At 31.8% G+C, this 24,557-nt stretch overlaps 2 protein-coding genes across 2 annotated transcripts in view; both read left to right on the top strand.

Annotated features, from left to right (window-relative positions):
• The first annotated feature begins 1,881 nt into the window (after positions 1 to 1,881).
• On the top strand, positions 1,882 to 11,446 carry LOC134705659 (mucin-17-like). The gene is made up of 12 exons (XM_063564379.1): positions 1,882 to 2,133; positions 2,308 to 2,443; positions 2,806 to 2,979; positions 4,342 to 4,449; positions 5,396 to 5,455; positions 5,988 to 6,250; positions 6,735 to 6,885; positions 7,569 to 7,628; positions 8,229 to 8,491; positions 9,313 to 9,463; positions 10,386 to 10,472; positions 11,178 to 11,446. Exons 1-12 carry the CDS (start codon positions 1,882 to 1,884, stop codon positions 11,444 to 11,446), a joined length of 1,974 nt encoding a protein of 657 aa, XP_063420449.1.
• Positions 11,447 to 12,277: 831 nt separating this feature from the next.
• LOC134705658 (mucin-2-like) overlaps positions 12,278 to 24,557 on the top strand; it is a 38,534-nt gene continuing 26,254 nt past the window's right edge. Inside the window, exons 1-11 of the mRNA XM_063564378.1 lie at positions 12,278 to 12,470; positions 13,416 to 13,475; positions 14,330 to 14,592; positions 15,091 to 15,241; positions 15,855 to 15,914; positions 16,311 to 16,573; positions 17,443 to 17,593; positions 18,903 to 18,962; positions 19,997 to 20,259; positions 22,438 to 22,588; positions 23,790 to 23,849. Coding sequence (XP_063420448.1) covers positions 12,278 to 12,470; positions 13,416 to 13,475; positions 14,330 to 14,592; positions 15,091 to 15,241; positions 15,855 to 15,914; positions 16,311 to 16,573; positions 17,443 to 17,593; positions 18,903 to 18,962; positions 19,997 to 20,259; positions 22,438 to 22,588; positions 23,790 to 23,849 — 1,675 coding nt within the window. The remainder of the gene's footprint in view (positions 12,471 to 13,415; positions 13,476 to 14,329; positions 14,593 to 15,090; positions 15,242 to 15,854; positions 15,915 to 16,310; positions 16,574 to 17,442; positions 17,594 to 18,902; positions 18,963 to 19,996; positions 20,260 to 22,437; positions 22,589 to 23,789; positions 23,850 to 24,557) is intronic.

Genomic DNA, 24,557 nt, shown 5'->3' with positions numbered 1-24,557 from the left:
CCTAAACTAATCTATAAGTTAAACGATGCAGATGATACATCAGAATTGTTCTCAATAACGTTTGATGAAACCAATGTTGAATCTGTAATTGTGAAAATTAAACAAGATACAACTGTAATAGACAGAATACCTGTGAGTATTACGATCATTTATTTAGATTTATTTCGATCGACCATCTTTAGAACGAAATATTATAAGTTATATGGTTCGCTACTGACCCCATACGGATCCAAAGAGGGTTAGTAAAATCCATAGGGGATGAAGCCGGAGGCCGAGTCCCCTATGAATTTTGTTCACCCTCTATGGATCCGTAGGGGGTCAGTAGTTAACCGTATAACGAATTTATCGGACGCTGGAGTTTTTTTTGCGGCGTTTTGTTGAAAAACAAACAATAAAACGCAAAAACATTAATAGCTGACGTTGCCATTAACGCGACATGAACCCCATACGGTCTCATAGGGGGTCACCACGTGACGGCGTTTAACCAATCACAACGTGATAATTCATCTGTGGTCCGTTAATGAACAATGCAGTTTCTGTTAAGAAGTACATTGATTAACCAGCGCATCATAAGAATTCTAAAACAAAAACCTTAAGCAACGAGGTGACGCATAGATGATCATAGGAAATTACTTTCTCTTGCAGGTTGACAACTTTGACAGTCCTATCAGTCTAGGTGGAAAACCTGGAAACATCATCGAATTGATTATTAAACCAGACACTACTGATGAGACACCAACAATTAGTAATGTGGTTATTAAGGCATGTTTCGAAGAGATTGGTAAGTAATTATTGACTTTATGTATTATTTATATATTAATGAACATTTTTGTTACAAAAGAGTGCTTCGTTTCATTATTTTCTTTTTTCGATTGGGATAAGTGTAAATATAACTATTTCCGTTTTGTATAAATTCATACTGATAGTAATTCAGTTTTAGTAGTATATGCTGCTTACTTTAATGGCTATATTTATACATCTTTGAATTGATCAAATTATTTTTTGTCGTGATTCTAGTTCTGCTTGTTTGGAATTGTGTTTTTTTAATGGATTCTAATTGATGGCTCTTTTTTATCAGTTCTTATGAAACACGTTTCGATATTGAATTTCGTTCATAAGTTCTAATATTTTTTTAATCATTTTATCACAGGAACAACTACGGCAATTACTACTACAGCTCCTACCACACCATCGACTCAAACAACTGGAACCAGTGTCGTAACAACTCCAAGTGTTAGTAGTTCTGTATCGACACAACCTAGTACTACCACTATCACTACAACACCATCGTCAACTACAGAAACAACTGTCATAACATCTGAAACTACACCAAGAGTTTCTTCAACAACAACCGTTTTGACAACAACAGGTAATTGCTTTGTCATTTCTAAAAGGACGAAAAGAAAGAGGTGACACAGACAAAGCCTCATGTAAAACAATATTGCATCCAATTTTATACGTTTCTATGTTTTTTTTTATATATTTCATATATTGTTTGTCAGGGAATAATGTTGGTCTGTTTGTCAGAGTACAGGGTTCGTCAGTTAACATGGTTTGTTAGGCTAACTTCATATATAGTTGTCAAGCTAGAACTTATGAAATGTATATATAAAAACAACACATACTTGTTCTACGTTATAGAACAATTCATTATTTTAGAGGGTCAACAACGTGGCTGATCAGATAAAACCCTGTCAAGTTGTACTGTAACAAAACTTTAACAAAATAAATTAACTGTCGAACTTTTACACTACAAACAATTAATATATATATCTCCAGTATCTACATATGATTGAAATCATGTATCTTTACTCATTTAAATGTTGTCTTTTGATTATACACCAGGATATTTTTTTGTTTATTACAGAGTGCGTTAAAGTCATGTTGGATGGTGCACAACCATCTGATGTCACGGTAGACAGTTCTTCTAATGCTCCAGGGGATCTACCATCAGATTCACAGAAACCAAAGGGATGGAGTCCAGCTAATACAGACCAAAACCCTAAACTAATCTATAAGTTAAACGATGCAGATGGTACATCAGAATTGTTCTCCATAACGTTTGATGAAACCAATGTTGAATCTGTAATTGTGAAAATTAAACAGGATGCAACTGTAATAGATAGAATACCTGTAAGTATTATGATCATTTATTTCGACCATTTTTAGAACGAAATATTATTGAACAATGAAGGTTTCTGCTAAGAAGTACTTTGATAAACCAGCGCATCATACGAATTCTCCAACAAAACCCTTAAGCAACGAGATGACGCATAGATGATCATAGGAAATTACTTTATCTTGCAGGTTGACAACTTTGACAGTCCCATCAGTCTAGGTGGAAAACCTGGAAACATCATCGAATTGATTATTAAACCAGACACTACTGATGAGACACCAACAATTAGTAATGTGGTTATTAAGGCATGTTTCGAAGAGATTGGTAAGTAATCATTGACTTTATGTATTATTTATATATTAATGAACATTTTTGTTACAAAAGAGTTTTTCGTTTCATTATTTTCTTTTTCCGAGTAGGATAAGTGGAAATATCACTCTTTCCGTTTTGTATATATTCATATTTCCAGTACTTAGTTTTTAGTATATGCTGTTTACTTTGATGACTGTCTGTAGACATCTTTGAATTGATCAAATATTTGTTGTTTTTGTAATAGTTCTGCTTGATTGGAATTGTCTTTTTTACGTATTCAGAGTGATGACTCCTTTTTGTCAGTTCTTATGAAACCTGTTTCGTCATTGTATTTCTTTTATATGTTCTTATATTTGTTTAATCATTTTTCACAGGAACAACTACTGCTATTACTACAACAGCCCCCACCACACCATCGACACAAACAACTGGAACCAGTGCCATAACCACCCCAAGTGTTAGTATCACTTCAACACCATCGTCAACTACAGAAACAACTGTCACTTCACCAAGTGTTTCTTCAACAACAACCGTTTTGACAACAACAGGTAATTGCTTTGTCATTTAAAAAAGGACAAAAAGACAGAGATGACACAGACAAAGCTGCATGTTAAAAAATATTGCATCCCATCTGATGTGTATCTATGTTTTCTATATATTTCATATATTGTTTGTCAGGGTATAAAGTTGGTCTGTTTGTCAGAGTACAGGGTTTGTCAGTTAACAGGGTTTGTTAGGCTAACTTCATTTATAGTTGTCAAGCTTGAACTGACGAAATGCCAAAGATAAAAACAACACATACATGTCCTACGTTTTGAAATAAATCATTATTATATAGGGTCATCAATGTGTCTGATCAGATAGAACTATGTCAGGTTGTACTTTAACATCACTCTCTAAATATATAGTCATGGTATTTATTTGAACATTAACTTTGTCTTAGAACTTTTTATACAGCTTTTACAACAAAACAGTGAAATATTGAGAAACATTATTTATAGTCTATTGTTATTGTTTGTTTTTATTTCAAGATGAAAAGGACGAAAACAATAGGTAATTTTGAGAATTCATATGGTATTTTTTTTGGCCAAAAAAATCCAATGATCTCAAAGACAATAGTATGAAAAAAAATACTTACAATATGCAAGCAATGAAAGGGAACCTGAAAGCTCTGTGACCAAGTTTACCTTTATAGTATATGGGGTCTATATTTGCAATCTGGATATGCCCGTCTTATATATATTAACTTTGTACTTGTTTGACTTTATTAATAGTTTGATGTGAGCGTAACTGATGAGTCCTATGTAGACGAAATGCGCGTCTGGCGTACTAAATTATAGTCCTGGTACCTTTGATAACTATTATTGTACTTATACAGCCTTGCCTTTTTTTTTTTTTTTTTTTTTATATATTTGGCCTTTACCGTTTCTGCTGAAGGTATATCAAGAATGTGCTGCAGACGCATACACTTAATATATTTCATGTCATTTTGTCTTTTAATAACAAGTTTAAAAATGTTTGGCACACAATCTCAAACTATTCATTGTATTCTGACACTTGTACTGAAGCTCTATAAATACATGGTCTTCAAATGTCAACTTTAATAACGATGGCAGAACATGTCTCCTTACCAAATTGTCTATCATGTAACTGAAATGTTTGTTTAACATTCTATAATTGTCTGTATTCACCATTAGTGTTTGTTGATTCATTCCACTTCTATCAGTTCCATAAGGATTCCACATTTTGAAAACTTTCAATGGTATTTTTTATTTCTTAGTGCCATAAAAATATCTCAATACATAAATGAAAACTTACCATATATTAAAACTTTCGAAAAAGGACATGTCAAAACAAATGTAAAAAACCAAATGAATAATATTTCTTCATATTGTATTTTATCCTCGCAGTAACAATGACACAACACAAAACAACAGCAGTTGGACCAACATCAAGTCCAACAACTCACATCGACCCAGTTACCATGACACCGTTCCCACCACTGCCAACAACTAAGGGTTAGAGCATTTGTTTTTATTGCGCATTTTTCACTCATAAACTAGCATTTTCTGAAAGTACCAACAAGGGACTTCACATAATTGTTAATTGTTTAAAACTCGTAAAATGCACTCATCCTCATTAGAAAACATGAATTGTAACGTGCTTAACATTTAATCAATTTTTTTTCCTGACTGGAAGAAAGTTCCCAATTGATTTTTTTTGTAGTTTGCACAACACTTCACTAGCACGAAAATTACAGTATGATTATGGTAATGACATTTTGAATAGAATTATATCAATATGTTGTCAAAATTGCAATATATATGGTAGTTTCATATCTATCTGATTTATAAATAAACATATTTTATTCAGCCAAAATTGATATACTTAGTAAATATTAGTTTTGTACAAATTGCAGTTTTTCTTCACATCTAATTGAAAAGAAAAATTAAATAATAAACTCGTTTCTGTAGTTGGTATTCCTAAAACTATTTTGTGTGTTATTATCCAAAAATGATGGCGTTACTTGTTAAAAAACTAAAATGTTAAATAGAGTAACAATTTTATGTTGAATCAGGAATTCGCTAACACTAAACTATTAAAAAGTAGTTAGATAAATCATAACTGCTCGTGATAAGTCGTCCGATGTGTTTGAGCTTTTGTTACTTGTTTAGGACTTTCCGTTTTAAATTTCATAACAACATATCTCTATTCATACGATTGCAATTTAGTTATTGATTGATATTTTTTCTACATGTCTAAAATTCATTGAATAAAACGTTCATTTACCTGAAAGAAAATTTGACGAAACTTCTTAGTTTCTACAAATGTGCTGACATTACCGCCTGTCACGCTAGGTCGATTCTAACAATGCTGCTAATCAACACATCGTAAACGTAAATGTAAATTGATCTAATTTGGATTTATGACAAAAATGTTCAAGACTATTTTCTTTTTTTTCAGAACCTACAACGCAGATTATAACATCACCAAAGACAACAACTGTTGTATCCACTACAACAGGTTTGTAAAAAAAATAATATACATTCAACTATCGTACGGCTATATATATACTGTTTGCAGTGCTTGATTTTTAAATGCGTTACCAACAACGAAAGTAGTTCTAGTAACTACTCGAATACATCCGCCATTCCTCCGCAACCCTTCAAAAGTTGTCTTTGGATGATTTTCTGAAAACTATTTTTGAATAGCAAGTAAAGGGATAAAAATCTTTAAGTTTGATAAGTAGTAAGCTAATACATAACTGCAAGTGAGCACTGAGGAAACTTGATATTGATGGCAAATCTTTATGACTTCTAATCCTTTCTAGTTCCCAGACGATTTAGGACTCGAGATAAAATATACCGCATTTTGTTCTTGTTGAAGAGGAAGATTATCTATTCAATAGTGTTTTTTGGAACATTTCTCATTGCAAATTTTGACAAAAACATTAATAAACTGACCCTTTACGATTTCGTGGTTGATGAACATATAAACACATTTATGAGAAAAAATTCATTCTATGTACAAATTATAAATATTATACCGCTTTCAGAGTGTATGAAGACAACCCTGGATGAACTTACTCCAACAATGTTAACAGTTACTACCGACGATTCTGCCAATGGATTTAACCCAGAAGACATATTGTTATCCTCTGGATGGATTGCCGATGGTAGAAACCCTGTAATTGTTTTGAAACTGAATGATGAGGACGACAGTCCAAAGATTTACCAAGTTAGCATGACTGTCACAAATGTCAAACAGATAGAAGCTGAATTAAAGAATGTTGACGGAGTATCAGTAGCAACTGTAACAGTAAGTCTTTTAATATTATTAAAACATAAATACAGAAAAATCAATCTCAATATGATGATAAGAAAATAAAGTATTGACAATAAGACAAAATAAAGCACCCATAAAACACCTATGGTTGAGTTTGGGAACAGTTTTCGTGTTTTGTTTATTAACCTTAATGCCATCAGAATAATAATATAACACAGGTATCTGTTCTGTAATATATAACGAGAACACAAAGCATTTTCTGGTTGTAAGATAACACATATATCCAAACTTTTTGTTTAATCATTATGCTTTTTATTTATAAGTCATATTTAATAGAAGGAAATTAAGCCTTTTATGGGTTACTTTTGATAAATCCCTACATACTTTTTGGATAAACTGATATGGTTAAATGAATCAATTATAAAGAAATGTATATGATCCCTACATATTTGTTTTTTCACTCTGGAAAAAAAACTGAGCAATAACACACACCTTATCCTATAACATATTTTCACAGGAAAATCCAACATCTACTAACGAAGAAACAGTTGTTTTAACTTTCGATGGTGAAACCGGCACAGAAATTGTTATAAAACTTGTATCGCCCCTAAGAGGAGAACCACCTATAGTGTCCGATACAGAAGTTGAGGCTTGCATTCATCCAAAAGGTAAAATAAAAACCCTTATCTTCGTTATTGCTGTAATTTAACTGTAAAATATAATCAATTACTTAGAAAATGTATTTGTCAGTAAATATGCGATTTTTAACTAATAGTGGTGCAAACAGTTTCTAAATAGATGGCTCGGGTCGTTAGGTGGCTGTAAAAAGTGCAACTACGGTTTTACAAAAGTAATCATTTGAATTAAAAATATTTGATCAGACAATAACTGGTGTAGTAGCAACTATTGCACAGAACATATATTGATACTCAAATATTGTTGTACTTTTGTAGATTAAAATTATTCTTGTAACATTTAAAGGTTATCCATAAGTCCTTTGGGCACAACAGACGCAGATTTTCAACTTCTATAAAAGCTGCATGTAAACAAATTTGAAATATTTGATGTTTCCTTTTATTGTAATGACCCTTATTAGTATTTATTGGAATATAATGAATTTTTTGGGTTAACTATGACATAGAAGCCAGAGCATTACATGCAAAACAAACATATAGATTTTAAATAAATTGCAACTGTTATAATAATGATACTGATAGAGTACATCTGTTTAAAACGATTAATGCATATTTAAAATTATCAGAGATTACCTGGATCTTAATTGTTTTAACGAAGAAACACAAAACGCTCAATCTTCACAATAAAAATGAATCATTTTACTGATAATTTTTAGAGATTACAACTGTCATCTCAACGACGCCAGGTTCAACAACTTTGGTATCGACAACAACAGGTTTGTAAAATAATTAGAATATGATTCTATTTTTGCCATGTTATATTATCTTATCAGTTCACACTCTGTTAAACAAAACAAAGTGAATCCTTATTTTTACATACTGCAAATTCTTTATGACATTATAATAATAAAAATATGCAGTAATAACGATGATAAAAACAACAGAAATCCCTACAAACACAAATTTCGGAATCGATTATGACGTGAAAATAATAAAATGTATAATTTTTCGAATTAATATATGTTGTTCCTTTCACTAATGTCTCTTGTTTTGATTTTTAGTTTATGGTAGTTATGAATACGTAATTTAAATAGTATGTGGTTTTAAATGACGTGTTGTATGTCAAATTGTATTGGTTTTAATATACAGCCGAAATCATATTAATCATATTGATGGGGTTCGTGTTGCTTAGTCTTTAGTTTTTTATGTTGTGCTTTGTGTGCTATTGTTTGTCTGTTTGTCTTTTGTTTCCTTTTTAGCCATGGCCTAGTCAGGTTTTTTTTCGATCTGTGAGATTGACTGTCCCTCTGTTATCTTTCGCCCAATCTTTAATAATGCACAATAAACTTGATATTGATACTTAATTAACTTTCCAGAGTGTATGAAGACCACTTTAGATGAACTTACTCCAACAATGTTGACAGTTGATACCGACGATTCTGCCAATGGATTTAACCCAGATGATATATTGGGAACCAATGGATGGATTGCCGATGGTAGAAACCCTGTAATTGTTTTAAAACTGAATGACGAGGACGACAGTCCAAAGATTTACCAAGTTAGCATGACTGTCACAAATGTACGAAGGATAGAAGCTGAACTAAAGAACGTAGAAGGAATATCAGTGACAACTGTGACGGTATGTCGTAAACATAAAATCGATTAAACACAAATATTGTATCTTCTGCTGATTTGTTAATGTTATTTAAAACTATTTGATCTAGGCATGGAATAGCTTTAGAAAAGTTAACAAAACCGACACGAAAAAAATTAAATTAAAATAAGGACAAACAATTTTCTTTATTGCATTGCGTTGTCTTTATACATGTATATTGTTTTGAAAACATGTACCAATTAATCATTTCTTTGACGAGATAATACCATATTATTTGTTTAGTAAATATGTCAACCATTGAATACTGTTTCGTCAAATTAACAATTATAAAGTAAAGCAGGAAATAGGAAAGAGGTCGAATATTCCAGATGCGTCTACGCACATTATGGAACAGGAAGGATGTCAAATTGTCAAACACAAAGACTAAAATTTCAAGGCTTAATCTGTTATCATTATTTTCGCCATTATATTACAGAATTACAGACAATTTGTAAGGACTATCTCAACGTAAAATTTCATAGAAAAGCCTTAGATTCACAGTATATCAGCAATTATAGTTTAACCGTATATCAACAATTATAGTTTAACCGAATTTCTGTGAGCATGTACATTCTACATTATATTAATTCGGACATAGTCAAACAAAAATGCTTGAAACCAAAATATAAGATATTTGCGAGCATCAAAACCATGTGGTCGAGAACGCTGTCAAAGGTGCACTTGAATAAAAGGGGTGCAACCCTATTTTTATTACAAATGCTTATTAAACCAGCGACATTTTATAAGATATTTCATTTTGTATAAAAAAATGTATTTCATATTTTGGCCTCTATATTTTATTGCAGAAAAATCCAGAATCAACCGGAGAAGAACCAGTAGTTTTAAGTTTCAATGGTGTTATTGGTACAGAAATTGTAATTAAACTGGTGTCACCACTACGAGCTGAACCACCTATTGTTTCTGATACAGAAGTAATTGCTTGTATTCATCCAAAAGGTAAGCAAAAACATACTATAGATATAGAGAAGTTAAAGAAAAAATGCTTTCTTTGAACATACATATGAATATAAAATACTGCCAATTGACATGGGTTAAATCATATCTGGAGATGGAAATGAAGAATATTTTGGGTCGTGCTTTTTTGATAAAGCAAATATCGTTATTTTCTCACATCGTACTTATCCCAACTTTTCGTGAGTAAAATCATCATTTTCATTCAATGAGTAACAGTTTTTGAAAAAGATATCATAAATGTAAAGCAGACAACATGGCTATCAAAATGCTCCACATGCCGATTTCAAATGCTCTTATTTATTTTCTTCGACATCATAAGGAATAACTTATTTATAGCTCCGTTGCTCTCTATGTTAAGTGGTAGTTATTTCATGTCAAAATATCCCTTATCTTTAAAGCATATCGGAATGCACTGCGTCCGGATACCCTTGGTCTGAACAAGAGGGCAAATATGCTGTACTTTCTAACTTTCATAAAAAAAAATATACAAAAAAACGTTTAATTAGGATTTTACAGTGATCACAAGTTTTTTAAGCTTTCATTTGATACCAAATTTTTCACAAACACTTTACTTATTGATATTATAACAGCTATGCGTAGGAATTATAATATTTGAAATATGTTCTTCTGTCGTTACAAATGAATTTTATGGATGTGATTATTTCAGTTACCAATATTTATGTTTTGCTTTGTTCATTTGACTTTGAAAAACAAGTTTTAACGAATATAAATTTAAAAAGAAGAAATGAAATTATTTATTTTTTAGTTTCAAATAAGTTGCTAAATTGTGTTCATTCTCCTCAAGGTGTCTTGCAAAATATTTGAGTAACACATTACACATATAATTAAATGGTGGGATTAAATATTCAATAAAAGAAAGACATAGTGCAATTGTTTTTTTCAGAGATTACAACAGTCGTCATACCTACTCTATCAACTACACACATCTTACCTCCTACAACATCAACAACTTTGGCACCAACAACAACTGGTATGTGAAAGTTAAATCACATGCTACCAATATCAAATTGTTAAAATGAGTAATTAACAATAGAATTCTTGAGGACTGAAAAAGTTTTTTTTTAAATAAAGGTTGTACTTTTTTCAAATGAAAAGAGTGACACAATATTTTGAACATTGAAAATTTGTGAATGACATCTTTCACTATAATTGACGAAATAAAAAAAAAATCCGTCAACTGCAATCGACTGGTACAGGGATGTGAAGGCGGATTTTAACCAAAATGTAGTTCTTTAATTTTAGGTTATTTGTTGTCTATTTTGTTTATTAAATGGATATGTCGTTTTGCAATAAGACTACAAAATCAAATTCAAATCAACAACAAAAAAAACAGTATGTTCTTATAAAAGGAATTATTTGATAAAAAAATACATAAAAGGATAATGTTGAACTTAGATTTGCGTAAATAGGTTGGTAATAGAAAGTTCTCTACGGAAGGTATTCACAAAAACACTCTGTTTAGGAAAAATAATTTCAATTGGATAATTAAAGATGTTTGAAAGACAGTGATTTCTTTTTCAAAACAATTTGATCAAACTTGGTTGCCCAAACAGAATTTTGTTAAAGTTAACATACGAAAAAAGTGTCTATAACATATATGCATCGCTTGATGATACAGTTGAGAATATAAATGGGGAATGATAATTATAGTATAAGTTCAAATTTATATTAATAGCTATCATGGAGTGTCCTGTAGATACCGTATCTGAACCAGTAGATGTTGAAAATGTTATTACATCATCTAATCCAACTGATGCAGATCAAGTTCTTGAACCTGAAGGATGGACTCCAGCACCTGATGATGATACTCCAACCGTTGTATTGACATGGGAGGAACCGGCATCAATTATGGATGTAATCGTAGTAACAGAAGAGGTTGACACTGTCCGAATCATTGTTTACAATGACGATGAAGTTGTTTTTGATGAGCCTATCAAGGTATGATATATCCAAAGATGTATTAGTTAAAACAGAAAATGTGGTATGATTGCCAATGAGACAACCAATGGTGAAGAAATGCAAATCGTTTCATTTTGTAAATCTGATTAAGAAAGGGATTTTTGAAATTGTAGTTGAAAAATCAAATGTTCTCTCACATATTCACTATTTTTTTTATTTTTTTTATCAAAAATGGAATGACCTACTAGTTATTGTCTGGTTTTGTTTTTCTTTGTGCAATATCATAGTTAAATGATAGAAGGGAAGCGTAAGTGTAAAGTTGCACAAGTTAATATCACTGTGTTTGTTAATTTGGTAAAACAAAATGACACGTAGATGGCAGTACGCAGTGACACCGAAATTTTATTTTCATGTCATTTTCTAGTCTGAAATAACATATAAGTTGAAATATGTAGTTTTGTCTATAAAAAGAACACTCCAAAGCGTTTCATTATAGACATATGTCTGACGATTTCATATAGACATAGACAAAGATATACCAGACTTCTAATATTGTTCGCCTGGCACGCGTTTCATCTGCAAAACACCCAATAGAGACGCTCTAATTACATATCTTAAAATGCCAACCATAGGGGAAAGTTAAAGAGTATTCATGACAAAAATTTCAGAACGATATTTCCAAAAACATCTAATGTTATTGTTTTTTGCGTGAAAAATCCTTTCACTTCTTTGTATGTATGTACAACAACTCGTTAATATTAACTCCATTGTTACATGTACTTAGTTTTTTATCAATTAATATGTGTCAAAACCATGAACTGTTGTAACTTTAAAAAAAAATGATATTAAACGCACTGTTCAATCAACATATGAGATATGGTATCTTCTGAATTACAAGGTGCATTTGTTGTTAAACAGGTTCAACCAGATGACCCTACAGTAGAGGTCACTTTACCAAATATAAAGAAGGACATTGTTCCTGGTAACAAGATTAAATTGATAATTACACCTGTGTCGGATGTTGCAACGCCTGTTGTGAAGGATGTGCAAGTGAAAATCTGTAGGAAAGGTAACTGTTTGTAATTTTTTGAAAAACAATTTATTTAATTTCGATAAAGATAGGATGACACTAACTTACAACTCCTTATCTTATCAAATAACGTGAATTTCTCCTCTAAGGTTCGAAAACAGGAGTTCATACTTTTCTCTTTACTAAGTTAATATGCATGAATGACTGCAGGTTTAAAATCGCATTTTCTTCATTCAACATATGAGTACGTAACTAGACATATCCTCCTCCAATTCCAAATTCAAATATGCTGCATTTAATTATTACGAAACAACATTCCAAAAATATGAAAGGTGTGATACAGATTTTATGTCACTTGAAGTGCAGAAAGTTTTATAACATATTTATAAACAACAGTCAAACAAGAAGTCAACAAAAGTCAACTGTCACTAAATAAAAAAGTTTAAAAAAAATATAAATACTAAACTCAGAGGAAAAATTCCCTAATCAAATAGTAAAATCAAAAGCTCAAACATAACAATTTACGCAGGTTATGAATATGTGCTATATATGAGTCTGCAATTATACAGTTTTGTAGATGTGAACTCTTGTGAACAGTAAGGTGTTAGTGCTACTTTGTCTATTTTTCCTTTAATTATTTGAGTGACAATTTTTCAAGAGATGCTGCTTAATTAAGATTGAAAATCATCACTAAATAGGCAGGACGTCTCTCAATGATATTGAAGCTGAAACATCAGCTCGCTTTTAGAAATCATATATGATCCTTGATTATACAGCAGAACGAATAAAGAATTATCTCTGCTGGCATTGATTATCACGTTGAAGATTTGCGATTCCTGGATGACTTTTATCATCTCGTCTTATTTTAGAATCACTGCAAACAATATGTTAACTGTAGAACAATAAATTGCTGTAAATGTGTTTTTTTCTGATCCCGCATACTTTTGTATGTTGATGCAACAATCATATCAATATCTTTTACAGAGGTTACGACAGTCGTCACTTCAATCACAGCAGCAACAACTTTGTTATCAACAACTACAGGTAAAGTAGAGTACCAAGTAGAACGAACTGCGTTACACATGTAGAAATATAAAATAAAAAGTCGAGTAAAATGTAATAGATTTATTTAGCAAACTCTATAAGAAGTAAGGCGAATATTTAATAGGAGCAAAAAACAGAAGCAGAAAAATAACAATCCCATCCCCAAAAATGACAAAGAAAAAACAGTAACATTTAAAAAAATTCGTAATGTTGGGCATATTTGCAAATAAACACCAAAAAAACACAAAAACATTGCAAATAAGATAGCAAAAAATCATATGCCGAAAACATAATCAAAATACTTATATGTAATATTTGCCTGTAATATGATGTTGTTAACGGAAAAGGACTTCCTGCTTCACTACTGTCATTTGTCCGTTGAAAGTTGGTACCAGTAAAGTTGTTGTCGTAATCTTTAGAACGAGTATGGACTACGAAAAGTTATACATATCATCTCTCTCACTCAGATATACCATCAATAGATTATGAAGTCGTTCAGCTTGGATTGAAAATGTTTTTATAGCATACATACTTGTTTTATACATCGTCAAATGCAACTATCACCGATTTCTTTCAAAAAATTAGCAACTAGTGTAGCAGTTCTATCGAATACGGCACTTGCATTACTTTCTGGTTTAACTTTTTGTTTGTGTGTGTTCTTGAACCTTAATTTCCCTAGTGTTCATGTGTTTTTTTTAAATATCATTTATGTGTTCCTCTTTTATTGAATTTTCTGAGTTTTTATCCAAATTCACCCCCCCCCCCCCCCCTCATTCGCCGTACTATAATTATTCTCTTGAACTATTGCACATATAAACTTTAACCCTGAACATGTTTTTTTTATTTTTAAACAGAGTGTATGAAGACCGCTTTAGATGAACTTACTCCAACAATGTTAGCAGTAACTACCGATGATTCTGCCAATGGATTTAACCCAGAAGACATACTGCGAACCACTGGATGGATTGCCAATGCTAGAAACCCTGTAGTTGTTCTGAAACTAAATGACGACGACGACAGTCCAAAGGTTTACCAAGTTAGCATGACTGTCACTAATGTCAAGCAGATAGAAGCTGAATTAAAGAATGTTGAAGGAGTAACAGTGACAACTGTAACAGTAAGTCTTGAATATGCAGATATAGCAAACTTGCAATTCATTAAGCATAGAAGCGGTATTAACCGTTGTCTTGAAGTTTAAAAATAACTGCATGCCATCATTAAAAAAAGTAATAATTTGCTGTTTTGGGAAAGCCACAATACTATAGCGTTACATAAATGTCCGGAACAAAAGCACTGACAAATTATAAGAAAAAATATATGCTCTTTATCTTTGACATGGTAATATATTGTTGGTCCTGAAATCTTATGTGTATAATTGCTTTATTGCGTCGTTTGCATCACAAACGGGGCACATACTAATATGTATTCTTTTAATGTTTTAAACATTCAAGTATTTGACCATAAATATATTTTTTTCTAGATCGAATTGTTTGGGTTTTTTAAAGAGATTTGAGAATTCAAAACTTCATAGTATGGGAGAATGGTATATAGGTAATGCGGCGCGGATTCATTTATTCAAATAATTTGTAAATCTGATTTATCCATACTATTACAGAAAATGCCAAAATCAACAGGACAAGAACCAGTAGTTTTAAGTTTCAATGGTGCTATTGGTACAGAAATTGTAATTAAACTGGTGTCACCACTAAGAGGTGAACCACCAATTGTTTCTGATACAGAAGTAATTGCATGTATTCATCCAAAAGGTACGTAATGTCATATTGTAAATATGTGTATTAAACAAAGCAAAAAAATCTTGTATTTAGACACATACATGAATATAATATACTTCCAATTGACATTGTAAAATTCATATCTGAAGCACTTCATTGATATATCAAATATCGACATGATCACCAGTCAACAAGTATTCATGTAGTACTTAAGCTTTTAATAATTCCCTTTTGATATAGTTACAGCTATGCGTAATTTACTTGCTTCTTGTATGTTACGTCTGGCTAAGCCGAATTAGTGTTTCATTACCAAGACAAAAAGTCATTACAATATTAGTTTTCGAATGATTCACTTTCTGGATGTCGATAAAGACAGTTATATGTTTTATTATGAATGTACATATTTCAGATAACAATTTTTGGGTTTTGCTTGGTGCATTTGAAAAAAAAAACTTTTACGAATATGAATTAAAATAAAGTGAATGTAACCGTTTATTTTGTACCTTCAAATAAATTGCTACATTAAGTGAATTGTCCTGAACTATCATTTCTTGCAAGATATTTAAGTAACACAGTACCCATATATTTTAATGGTTGAATTGAGTATTTAATTAAAAGAAAGAAATAATGCAATTGTGCTTTGTAGAGATTACAACAGTCATTCTGCCGTCTACATCAACAACAACTTTGGTACCAACAACGACAGGTATGTTAAAGTGAAATTACTAGCTACAAATATAAACTAATAAAAAATGAGAAATAAAAAATGAATTCAATAGTATCAAAAATATTTAAGGACCTGATATAGCTTGATGTTCGTTGTGAGCTACTTTTTTAAATAGTGATTCGAATGGAGGGTTGTTTCATTGGCACCCACACCACATCTTTCTATATCTAATAAGTTTTGTTGAAGAAAAAGTATGTCGATTAAATAATTGAAAATGTTTAAACGACATTGATCTCTTTATCCCCTTTTTCAAAACAAGTTGAACGAAATTGAATCCCTCCAAACAGAATTGTTTTAATACAAACATATAAATATATAACGAATATGCATACAATTGATTATAGTAATAATATAAGTTTCTATTCATATTTGAAGCTATCATGGAGTGTCCAGTAGATACGGTATCTGAACCAGTAGTTGTTGAAAAAGTGATTACATCATCTAATCCAACTGAGGCAGATCAAGTTCTTGAACCTGAAGGATGGACTCCAGCACCTGATGATGATACTCCAACCGTTGTATTGACATGGGATGAACCGGAATCAATTATGGATGTAATTGTTGTAACAGAAAATGTTGACACTGTCCGAATCATTGTTTACAATGACGATGAAGTTGTTTTTGATGAGCCTATCAAGGTATGATATATCCAATGAGTAGCTAAATTTAAGAAAGAAGATGTGGTATGATTGCCAATAAGATAACTTAGGGTGAAGAAACGCCAATAGTTTTATGTTGTAAATTTAATAAAGAAGGGATTTGCGAAATTGTAGTTGAAAAATCTAATTTTTTCTCACATGTTCACTTAATTTTTATGAGAAATGTAATGAGCAACTAGTAATTCTCTGGTTCTGTTTTTCTTTGTACAAAATTTTAGTTAAATGATAGAAAGAAAACGTTAGTGTAAACTTGTAAAAAGTTTAAATTACTGTGTTTGTTAATTTGGTAATAAAAAATGACACGTAGGTGGCAGTTCACAGTGACACCGAAATCTGATTTATTTTTATGTTATTTTCTAGTCTATAGAAAGTACACTTCAACGCGTTTCATCATAGACATATGTCCTCCGATTTCATATAGTGATTTATCCCTGTGTATGACACCCATATTAAGATCATCTTACCAAAGATTTACCAGACACGCGTTTCGTCTGCAAAATATTCACCAGAGACACTATCAAATATGTTAAAAGGCTAACCATAGGAGGAAATTGAAGAGCATTAATGACAAAATTTTCTGGACTATGTGTTTCCAAAATATCTAATGTTACCGTTTCTTGCGGTGAAAAATTCTGTGCATTTTGATCTATTCAAAGTTTTATGTCACACTTTTTGTATGTATGAACAGCAAATGTGTATTAAATTTTACCTTCATTGTTGCATGTACTTAATATTTTTATCCATTAATATGTGTCAAAACCATGAAATTGTGGAGCTTTTTAAATTTTGCAATTTCAATCAACATATGATATATCGTATCATTTCATGATGCACTTATTGCTAAACAGGTTCAACCAGATGATCAGACAGTAGATGTCACTTTACCAAATATCAAGAAGGACGTTGTTCCTGGTAACAAGATTAAATTTATAATTACACCTTTGTCGGATGTTGCAACGCCTGTTGTGAAAGACGTGAAAGTTAAAATCTGTAGGAAAGGTAAGTTTGTTTAGATTTGTAAATGATTAGTTAATTTTGATAAAGCTAAGATAGCACTTAATTACAACGCTTACTCCAATGAAATTACGAGAATTTCTCATCTAAGCTTTGAAGTCAGAGGTTCATACTTTTCCGTTTACCAAGTATCTTTGCATGGATGACTACAAAGGTTAAATTTCATTTTTCTTGTAATCAACATATGATTACATAATAAGGCATATCTACCCCAAATTCCGAATTCACATATCGTGCATTGGCGTATTGAAATTTTGAACTTGTTGCCTTTTGTTGGCTGTTGTTCGTGTGTTTCTTTGTCAATTGTGTTCTCTAATTCATTTATATTGTGGTCCTGTAGTGTTGTATTGTCATTTTGATGTTATATTTCACAAGGCCATAAAAGAGGAAGGTTTGGCGTGCCACAAAACCAGGTTCAACCCACCATTTTTTCTTTTAAAAATGTCCTGTACCAAGTCAGGAATATGGCCATTGATATATTATTGTTCGTTTCTGTGTGTATTACATTTAAACGTTTCGTCGTTTGTTTTCTCAGTTTTTTTACAGCGATATACTACTGTTGCCTTTATTGATTCATTTCGAAACAACATTGTACGAATATGAAAGATGTGATACAGATTTTCTGTAACTCGAAGTGCAGAAAGATTTATAACATATTTATAAACACCAGTTAAACAAATAGTCTACAAATATCAACTGTCACTAAATAAAATAAGTGAAATCACAAAAATACTAGTACTATACTCCGAGGAAAATTCAAAAAGAAAAGCCCTAATCAAATGGCAAAATCAAAAGCTCAAACACTAAATGTTTACTAAAGCTTATGAATATGTGCTATATATGAGTGTACAATAATTCAGTTGTGTAGATATGACCCCTTGTAATTAGTTTGACATTATTATTCCTTTGTGTTTTTTTCCTTTTATAATTGGAGTGACAATTATTCATTCGATGCTACCTGATTGAGATTGAAAATAATCACTAGAAAGAAAGGGCATATCTCAATGATATTGTAAATGAAATATCATCTTGTTTTTAAAATCATATATTATCCTCAATAATACAGTAGAACTAGTAAAAAATGATCTCTGCTGGCATTGTTTATCATGTTGAAGATCTGCATTCCCGTTGATTATTTTTATGATCGTTTTATTTGATAATAATTGCAAACAATTTTTTTTAAAAGGCTGCATTACATTACAACTGTAGAACAATACATTGCTGTAAATGTGGGTTTTTCTGATCCCAATTACTTGTGTGTTTAGATGCAATATCATATTAATATCTTTTACAGAGATTACGACAGTCGTCACGTCTACTACATCATCAACAACTTTGTTATCAACAACTACAGGTAAAGTAAAGTACCAAGTAGAACGAACCACGTTACACATGTAGAAATATAAAATAAGCAGTCGAATAAAATGTAATAGATTTATTTAGTAAACTCTACACGAAGTGAGTCGAATATTTAATAGGAGCAACAAACAGAAGCAGAAAAATAACAACACCATCTCCCAAAAATGACGAAGAATAAACAGTAAAACATTTTAAAAAATCGTAATATTTGGCATATTGGTTAATAAACACATAAAAACACAAAAGCATTGTCAAATAAGATAGCAGAAAATCATAGTCCGAAAACATAATCAAACTTAACACTTACTCCTTAAAACTAATATTTGGTAGTATTATGCCGCTATTAACGGACCAAGGCTTCCTGCTTCACTACTGGCATTTACTAAATTGTCCATTGAAATTTGGAACCAGTCATGTGTTCTCGTAATCGACAATTTTAGGATGAGTATGGGCTACGAAATGTGGTATATATCATCTCTCTCACTTGGAAATACCATCAATAAATTATGAAGTCGTTCAACTTGGCACAACGTCTTGGAATTTTGGAACCTCATTGCTCTTCAACTTTGTACTAGTTTGGTTTTAAAAATATTTGGATATGAGCGTCCCTGATGAGGCTTTTGTAGACGAAACGTGCGTCTGGTTTACCTAATTATAATCCTGGTACCCTTGATAACTATCAACTTGGATTGGAAATGTTTTTATAACCTACATACTTATTTTACACCGATTTCTTTCAAAAGTTTGCCACTAGTGTAGCAGTTTCTTCTATCGAATACGACACTTAAATTACTTTCTGGTTTAATTTGAATAACTTTCTGGTTTAACTATTGGTCTGTCAGTGTGCTTGAACCCTTATTTCTCCAATGTTTATGTGTTTTTTAAAAATAGTATTTATGTGTTCCTCTTTTATAGAACTTGCTGAGTGTCATCGAAATTAATCCCCCTCATTCGCCGTACTATTATTATTCTCTTGAACTATTGCACACATAAACTTTAACCCTGAACATGTTTTTAATCATTAAACAGAGTGTATGAAGACCGCTTTAGATGAACTTACTCCAACAATGTTAGCAGTAACTACCGATGATTCTGCCAATGGATTTAACCCAGAAGACATACTGCGAACCACTGGATGGATTGCCGATGCTAGAAACCCTGTAGTTGTTCTGAAACTAAATGACGACGACGACAGTCCAAAGGTTTACCAAGTTAGCATGACTGTCACCAATGTCAAACAGATAGAAGCTGAATTAAAGAATGTTGAAGGAGTAACAGTGACAACTGTAACAGTAAGTCTTTAATCTGCACATATAGCAAACTTGCAATTCATGTAATAGTTATACACCGAGGGAAAGGTATGCCGTAGGGGTTTCTTATCCAGACATGCCGTATCCCGAGGTGTATAACTAACTTACACCACATTTTAAACTCTATATTGTTAAATTGATTATCAAATGAAAAAAAACCGATAGCGTATATTTTATTGACAATATCAAACCATCATTTATAAGATTTTTTTGTTATTACATGAAAACCCACTAGTAACCTTTTTTGGTTATCTTCGTTCACATTTTGACAAGTGAGTATGTTTTACCAATGTCAAGGTTGTTTTGCATATTCCAAATAAATCCTTTGGTTGATATGGATCAGCAGGTCAAGGTTGACCGTATCGTGTATTCATATTAAAAACAAAAAATACGTCATGCTCCTTGTATGCAGTTGTCAATATGGAAGGGTATGAGACGGACGACATTTCTTAGCAAGCGTTGGATTTGGTAGATGAGACTAATTTAAAAGATAAAGGCAATATTATAACCCAAAGAACTTACCTGTATCAGTTTAATAAAGGTAATCATAACTATATTTTCTATCTTACGGTTTTATGGGGGGAAAAGCCCCCCTCTTCTCGAGAATGAATAAACATTCATATTCGGACCTACAAAGGGATAAGTGTGTCTGCAAAAGAAACCCGACTTCCAGGCACGCTCAGTATACAAAGTTACAGATTTAATATTTCGTAACTTTTTCTTTTGCGAGGGGCTGATCCAGCTGGGGTTCCCAACTCAAAAGAAAGGGGTGGGGGTTCAAATAAGTCAAATACATTGATCTTTTAAATCTGGTCCCACCCGCGAAACTACTACCCCGGAACGGCCACTTGATAACGGGGGGGGGGGGGCGAGAGTTAGAATCCCCCCTTTTTTATAATAGAAACATATGACTGGGATAAAAAAATATTACTTTCTGCAAAGGAATGATTGAAGGATTTTTTTTATTTAAAATAAATGCTTATTTTTTTTTTCGCTAATGGAATTTCCTTAAATGGTTTTTTTTTTTGATATCTTGAAACAATTTGTAGTGAACACTGTTAGTAATTTCTTGTGTTCATGCTATTTAAAGAATAATCAATTTCTATTGTTACGGATAACAATGGACTTTATTTGCGGGATGTAGAAGCAGGGGTTTCCAGAAACCCCGCTTGTCACAGCCTGTGGTCAAAATCCATTGTTATTCATAACAATAGATCTATTCAATTTACACGTGTTTCAAAAATAGAAACTTTGAAGTATAACAATAGAGCTGGGGTGTAATAATCATAGAAACGATATTAACCGTTGCTTTGAAATTTGAAAATACTTGCATGACACTACCAAAAATAGAAATAGATTGCTGTTTGAGAAAGCCACATTACTCTAGCGTCACATAAATATACGGGACAAAAGCACCGATATACCGTTTAAACAAATTATAAGAAAAATATATGCTCTATATCTTTGACATGGTAATATGTTGTTGGTCCTCAAATCCTATGTGTATATTTGCTTTATTGCTTCGTTTGCAATACAAATAAATGCCAACGGGCACATGCTAACATTATTTTGTCTGATGAGTTAAGCCTTTTCTAACTGATTTTTATAGTTCGTTCTTATGTTGTACTGTTATAACACTGTCCCAGGTTAGGGGATGGTTGGGATCCCGCTTACATGTTTAACCCCGCCACATTATGTATGTGCCTGTCCCAAGTTAGGAGCCTGTAATTCAGTGGTTGTCGTTTGTTTATGTGTAACATATTTGTTTCTCGTTCATTTTTTTTATATAAATAAGGCCATAAGTTTTCTCGTTTGAATTGTTTAACATTGTCTTAAAGAGGCCTTTTATAGCTGGCTATGCGGTATGGGCTTTGCTCATTGTTGAAGGGCGTTCGGTGACCTATAGGTGTTAATGTCTGTGTCATGTTGGTCTCTTGTGGACAGTTGTTTAATTGGCATTCATACCACGTCTTCTTTTTTATGACATGTATTTTTATCGATTTTATTATTGTTTTAACCATTTTAAATATTTGACCGTTAATATTTTTCGTTTCTAGATCGATTTTCTGGTTTGTGATAGTAAAGGGGGAACGGCGTGAATTCATTTATTCAAAATGTGTGTAAATCTCTCAACACTTGATCTTTGACATATTATTTTAGAAAATGCCAAAATCAACAGGACAAGAACCAGTAGTTTTAAGTTTCAATGGTGTTATTGGTACAGAAATTATAATTAAACTGGTGTCACCACTAAGAGCTGAACCACCTATTGTTTCTGATACAGAAGTTATTGCATGTATTCATCCAAAAGGTACGTTATGGTCTGATATAGATATGTTGGATAAACAAAATAACAGAAGCTTGTATTTGGACACCCACAGGAATATAACATACTTCCGATTGACATGGTTCAATTCATATATTGAGCACTTCATGGATATATCAAGTATCTTCATGATCACAAGTCATTAAGCATTCATTTAATAATAATTTCATTAGATGTATGTTTCATTATATTACGATATTCTGACTGGCTACTCTGCAATCTCGCGTTATTCCTTAAACAATTTCATTACACAATAAAATTTATCATTCATGATCACACAAGGTCCCGCAATAAAGTGCACAGGTAAATTAAATAAGAAACTTGATAAAAATCGTGTTTTCATGATCATAGCTAAAAAAGTAATTATAAGTATTGAATGCTTCATTTTGTAACTTCGTGGTGTTGTAAAAGCGTTGACCGTGTGCACATTTTTAAAATGAAGAACTTGCGCGCTTTATACAAAATGTACATCGGTCAATGCTTTTACACCCCAATGAAGTTACAAAAAGAAGCATTCAATTCTTAACTAAACCTTTCTAAAATTCTTTTTTCATAAAGTTACAGCTATGTTACTTGCTTCTTGTATGTCACTTCTGAATAGGCCGAGATATTGGTTCATAACCAAGACAAAAGTCATTGCAATATTTGTTTTCGAATGATATATTTTCTGCATTACGATTGAGACACTTATATGTTTTATCATGAATGGACATATTTCCGAAAAAAATAGTTTGCTTTTGTTTGGTGCATATTTGACCAAAAAAAATAATGCAAAAAAAAACCTTTCACTTCATGTATTTAGTTTTGATGTTATATATGTTATTCTCGTCGGATTTTGTCAAATGCTTAGTTCGTTTCTGTGTGTGTTACATTTTAATGTTGTGTCGTCATTCTTTTATATTTAATGCGTTTCCCTAGGTTTCGGTTTGTGACCAGGATTTTTTTTTCTATCGATTTATGAGTTTGAACATCGGTATACTACTGTTTCCTTTATTTACGAATATGAATTAACATAAAGTGAATGTAATCGTTTATTTTGTAGCTTCAAAAAAATTGCTACATTAAGTGAATTTTCCTGAACTATCATTTCATGCAAGATATTTTAGTAACACAGTACACATATATTTTTATGGTTGGATTTAGTATTTAATTAAAAAAGAAATAAATAAAACAATTATGTTTTCAGAGATTACAACAGTCATCATGCCGTCTACATCAACAACTACTTTAGTACCAACAACCACAGGTATGTTAAAGTAAAATTACATGCTACAACTGATTAAAATAGAGAAATAAAAAATGAATTAAATAGAATCATTTTTTTTTGGGGCCCATTTATACCTTGCTGTTCGGTGTGAGCCACTTTTATAAAAAGTAAGTAATGGAAGTAGATATAAGAAAGAAGATGTGGTATGCCAATGAGACAACTCTCCACAAAAGACCAAACTGACACCGAAATTAACAACTATAGGTCACTGTATGATCTTTAACAATGAGCAAAACTCATACCGCATAGTCAGCTATAAAAGGCCCCGAAACGACAATGTAAAACAATTCAAACGAGAAAACTAACGGCCTCATTTATATAAAAAAAGTTAACGAAGAACAAAAATGTAACACAAACAAACAACAACTACTAAATTACAGGCTCCTGACTTGAAACAGGCACATACATACATAATTTTGAGTTGTCTCATTGGCACCCACACCACATCTTTCTATATCTAATTAGTTTTGTTGAAGAAAAAGTCACATAATTTTGAGTTAATGTCTGATAGGTAACAGACCTGATAGAGCTTGATGTTCGTTGTGAGCCACTTTTTTAAATAGTGATTCGAATGGAGGATTGTTCCATTGGCACTCATACCACATATTTCTATATCTAATTAGTTTTGTTGAAGAAAAATGAAGTCGATGAAATAATGAAAAATATTTTAAAGACATTCATCTCTTT

This window comes from Mytilus trossulus, chromosome 2, assembly GCF_036588685.1.
Source record: "Mytilus trossulus isolate FHL-02 chromosome 2, PNRI_Mtr1.1.1.hap1, whole genome shotgun sequence".
NCBI lineage: Eukaryota > Metazoa > Mollusca > Bivalvia > Mytilida > Mytilidae > Mytilus > Mytilus trossulus.
The sequence above is the reverse complement of the archived record's forward strand: the minus strand, read 5'-3'. Positions and strand labels throughout refer to the sequence as shown.

What these genes read in the sequence shown, in the direction of transcription:
- LOC134705659 (XM_063564379.1), top strand. Translation starts at nt 1,882, where the DNA reads ATGTTGGATGGTGCACAACCATCTGATGTCACGGTAGACAGTTCTTCT. An exon ending in TATCAGTGACAACTGTGACG is followed by an intron (nt 8,492 to 9,312) that starts GTATGTCGTAAA and finishes ATTTTATTGCAG; the next exon opens with AAAAATCCAGAATCAACCGG. An exon ending in TGCTTGTATTCATCCAAAAG is followed by an intron (nt 9,464 to 10,385) that starts GTAAGCAAAAAC and finishes TGTTTTTTTCAG; the next exon opens with AGATTACAACAGTCGTCATA.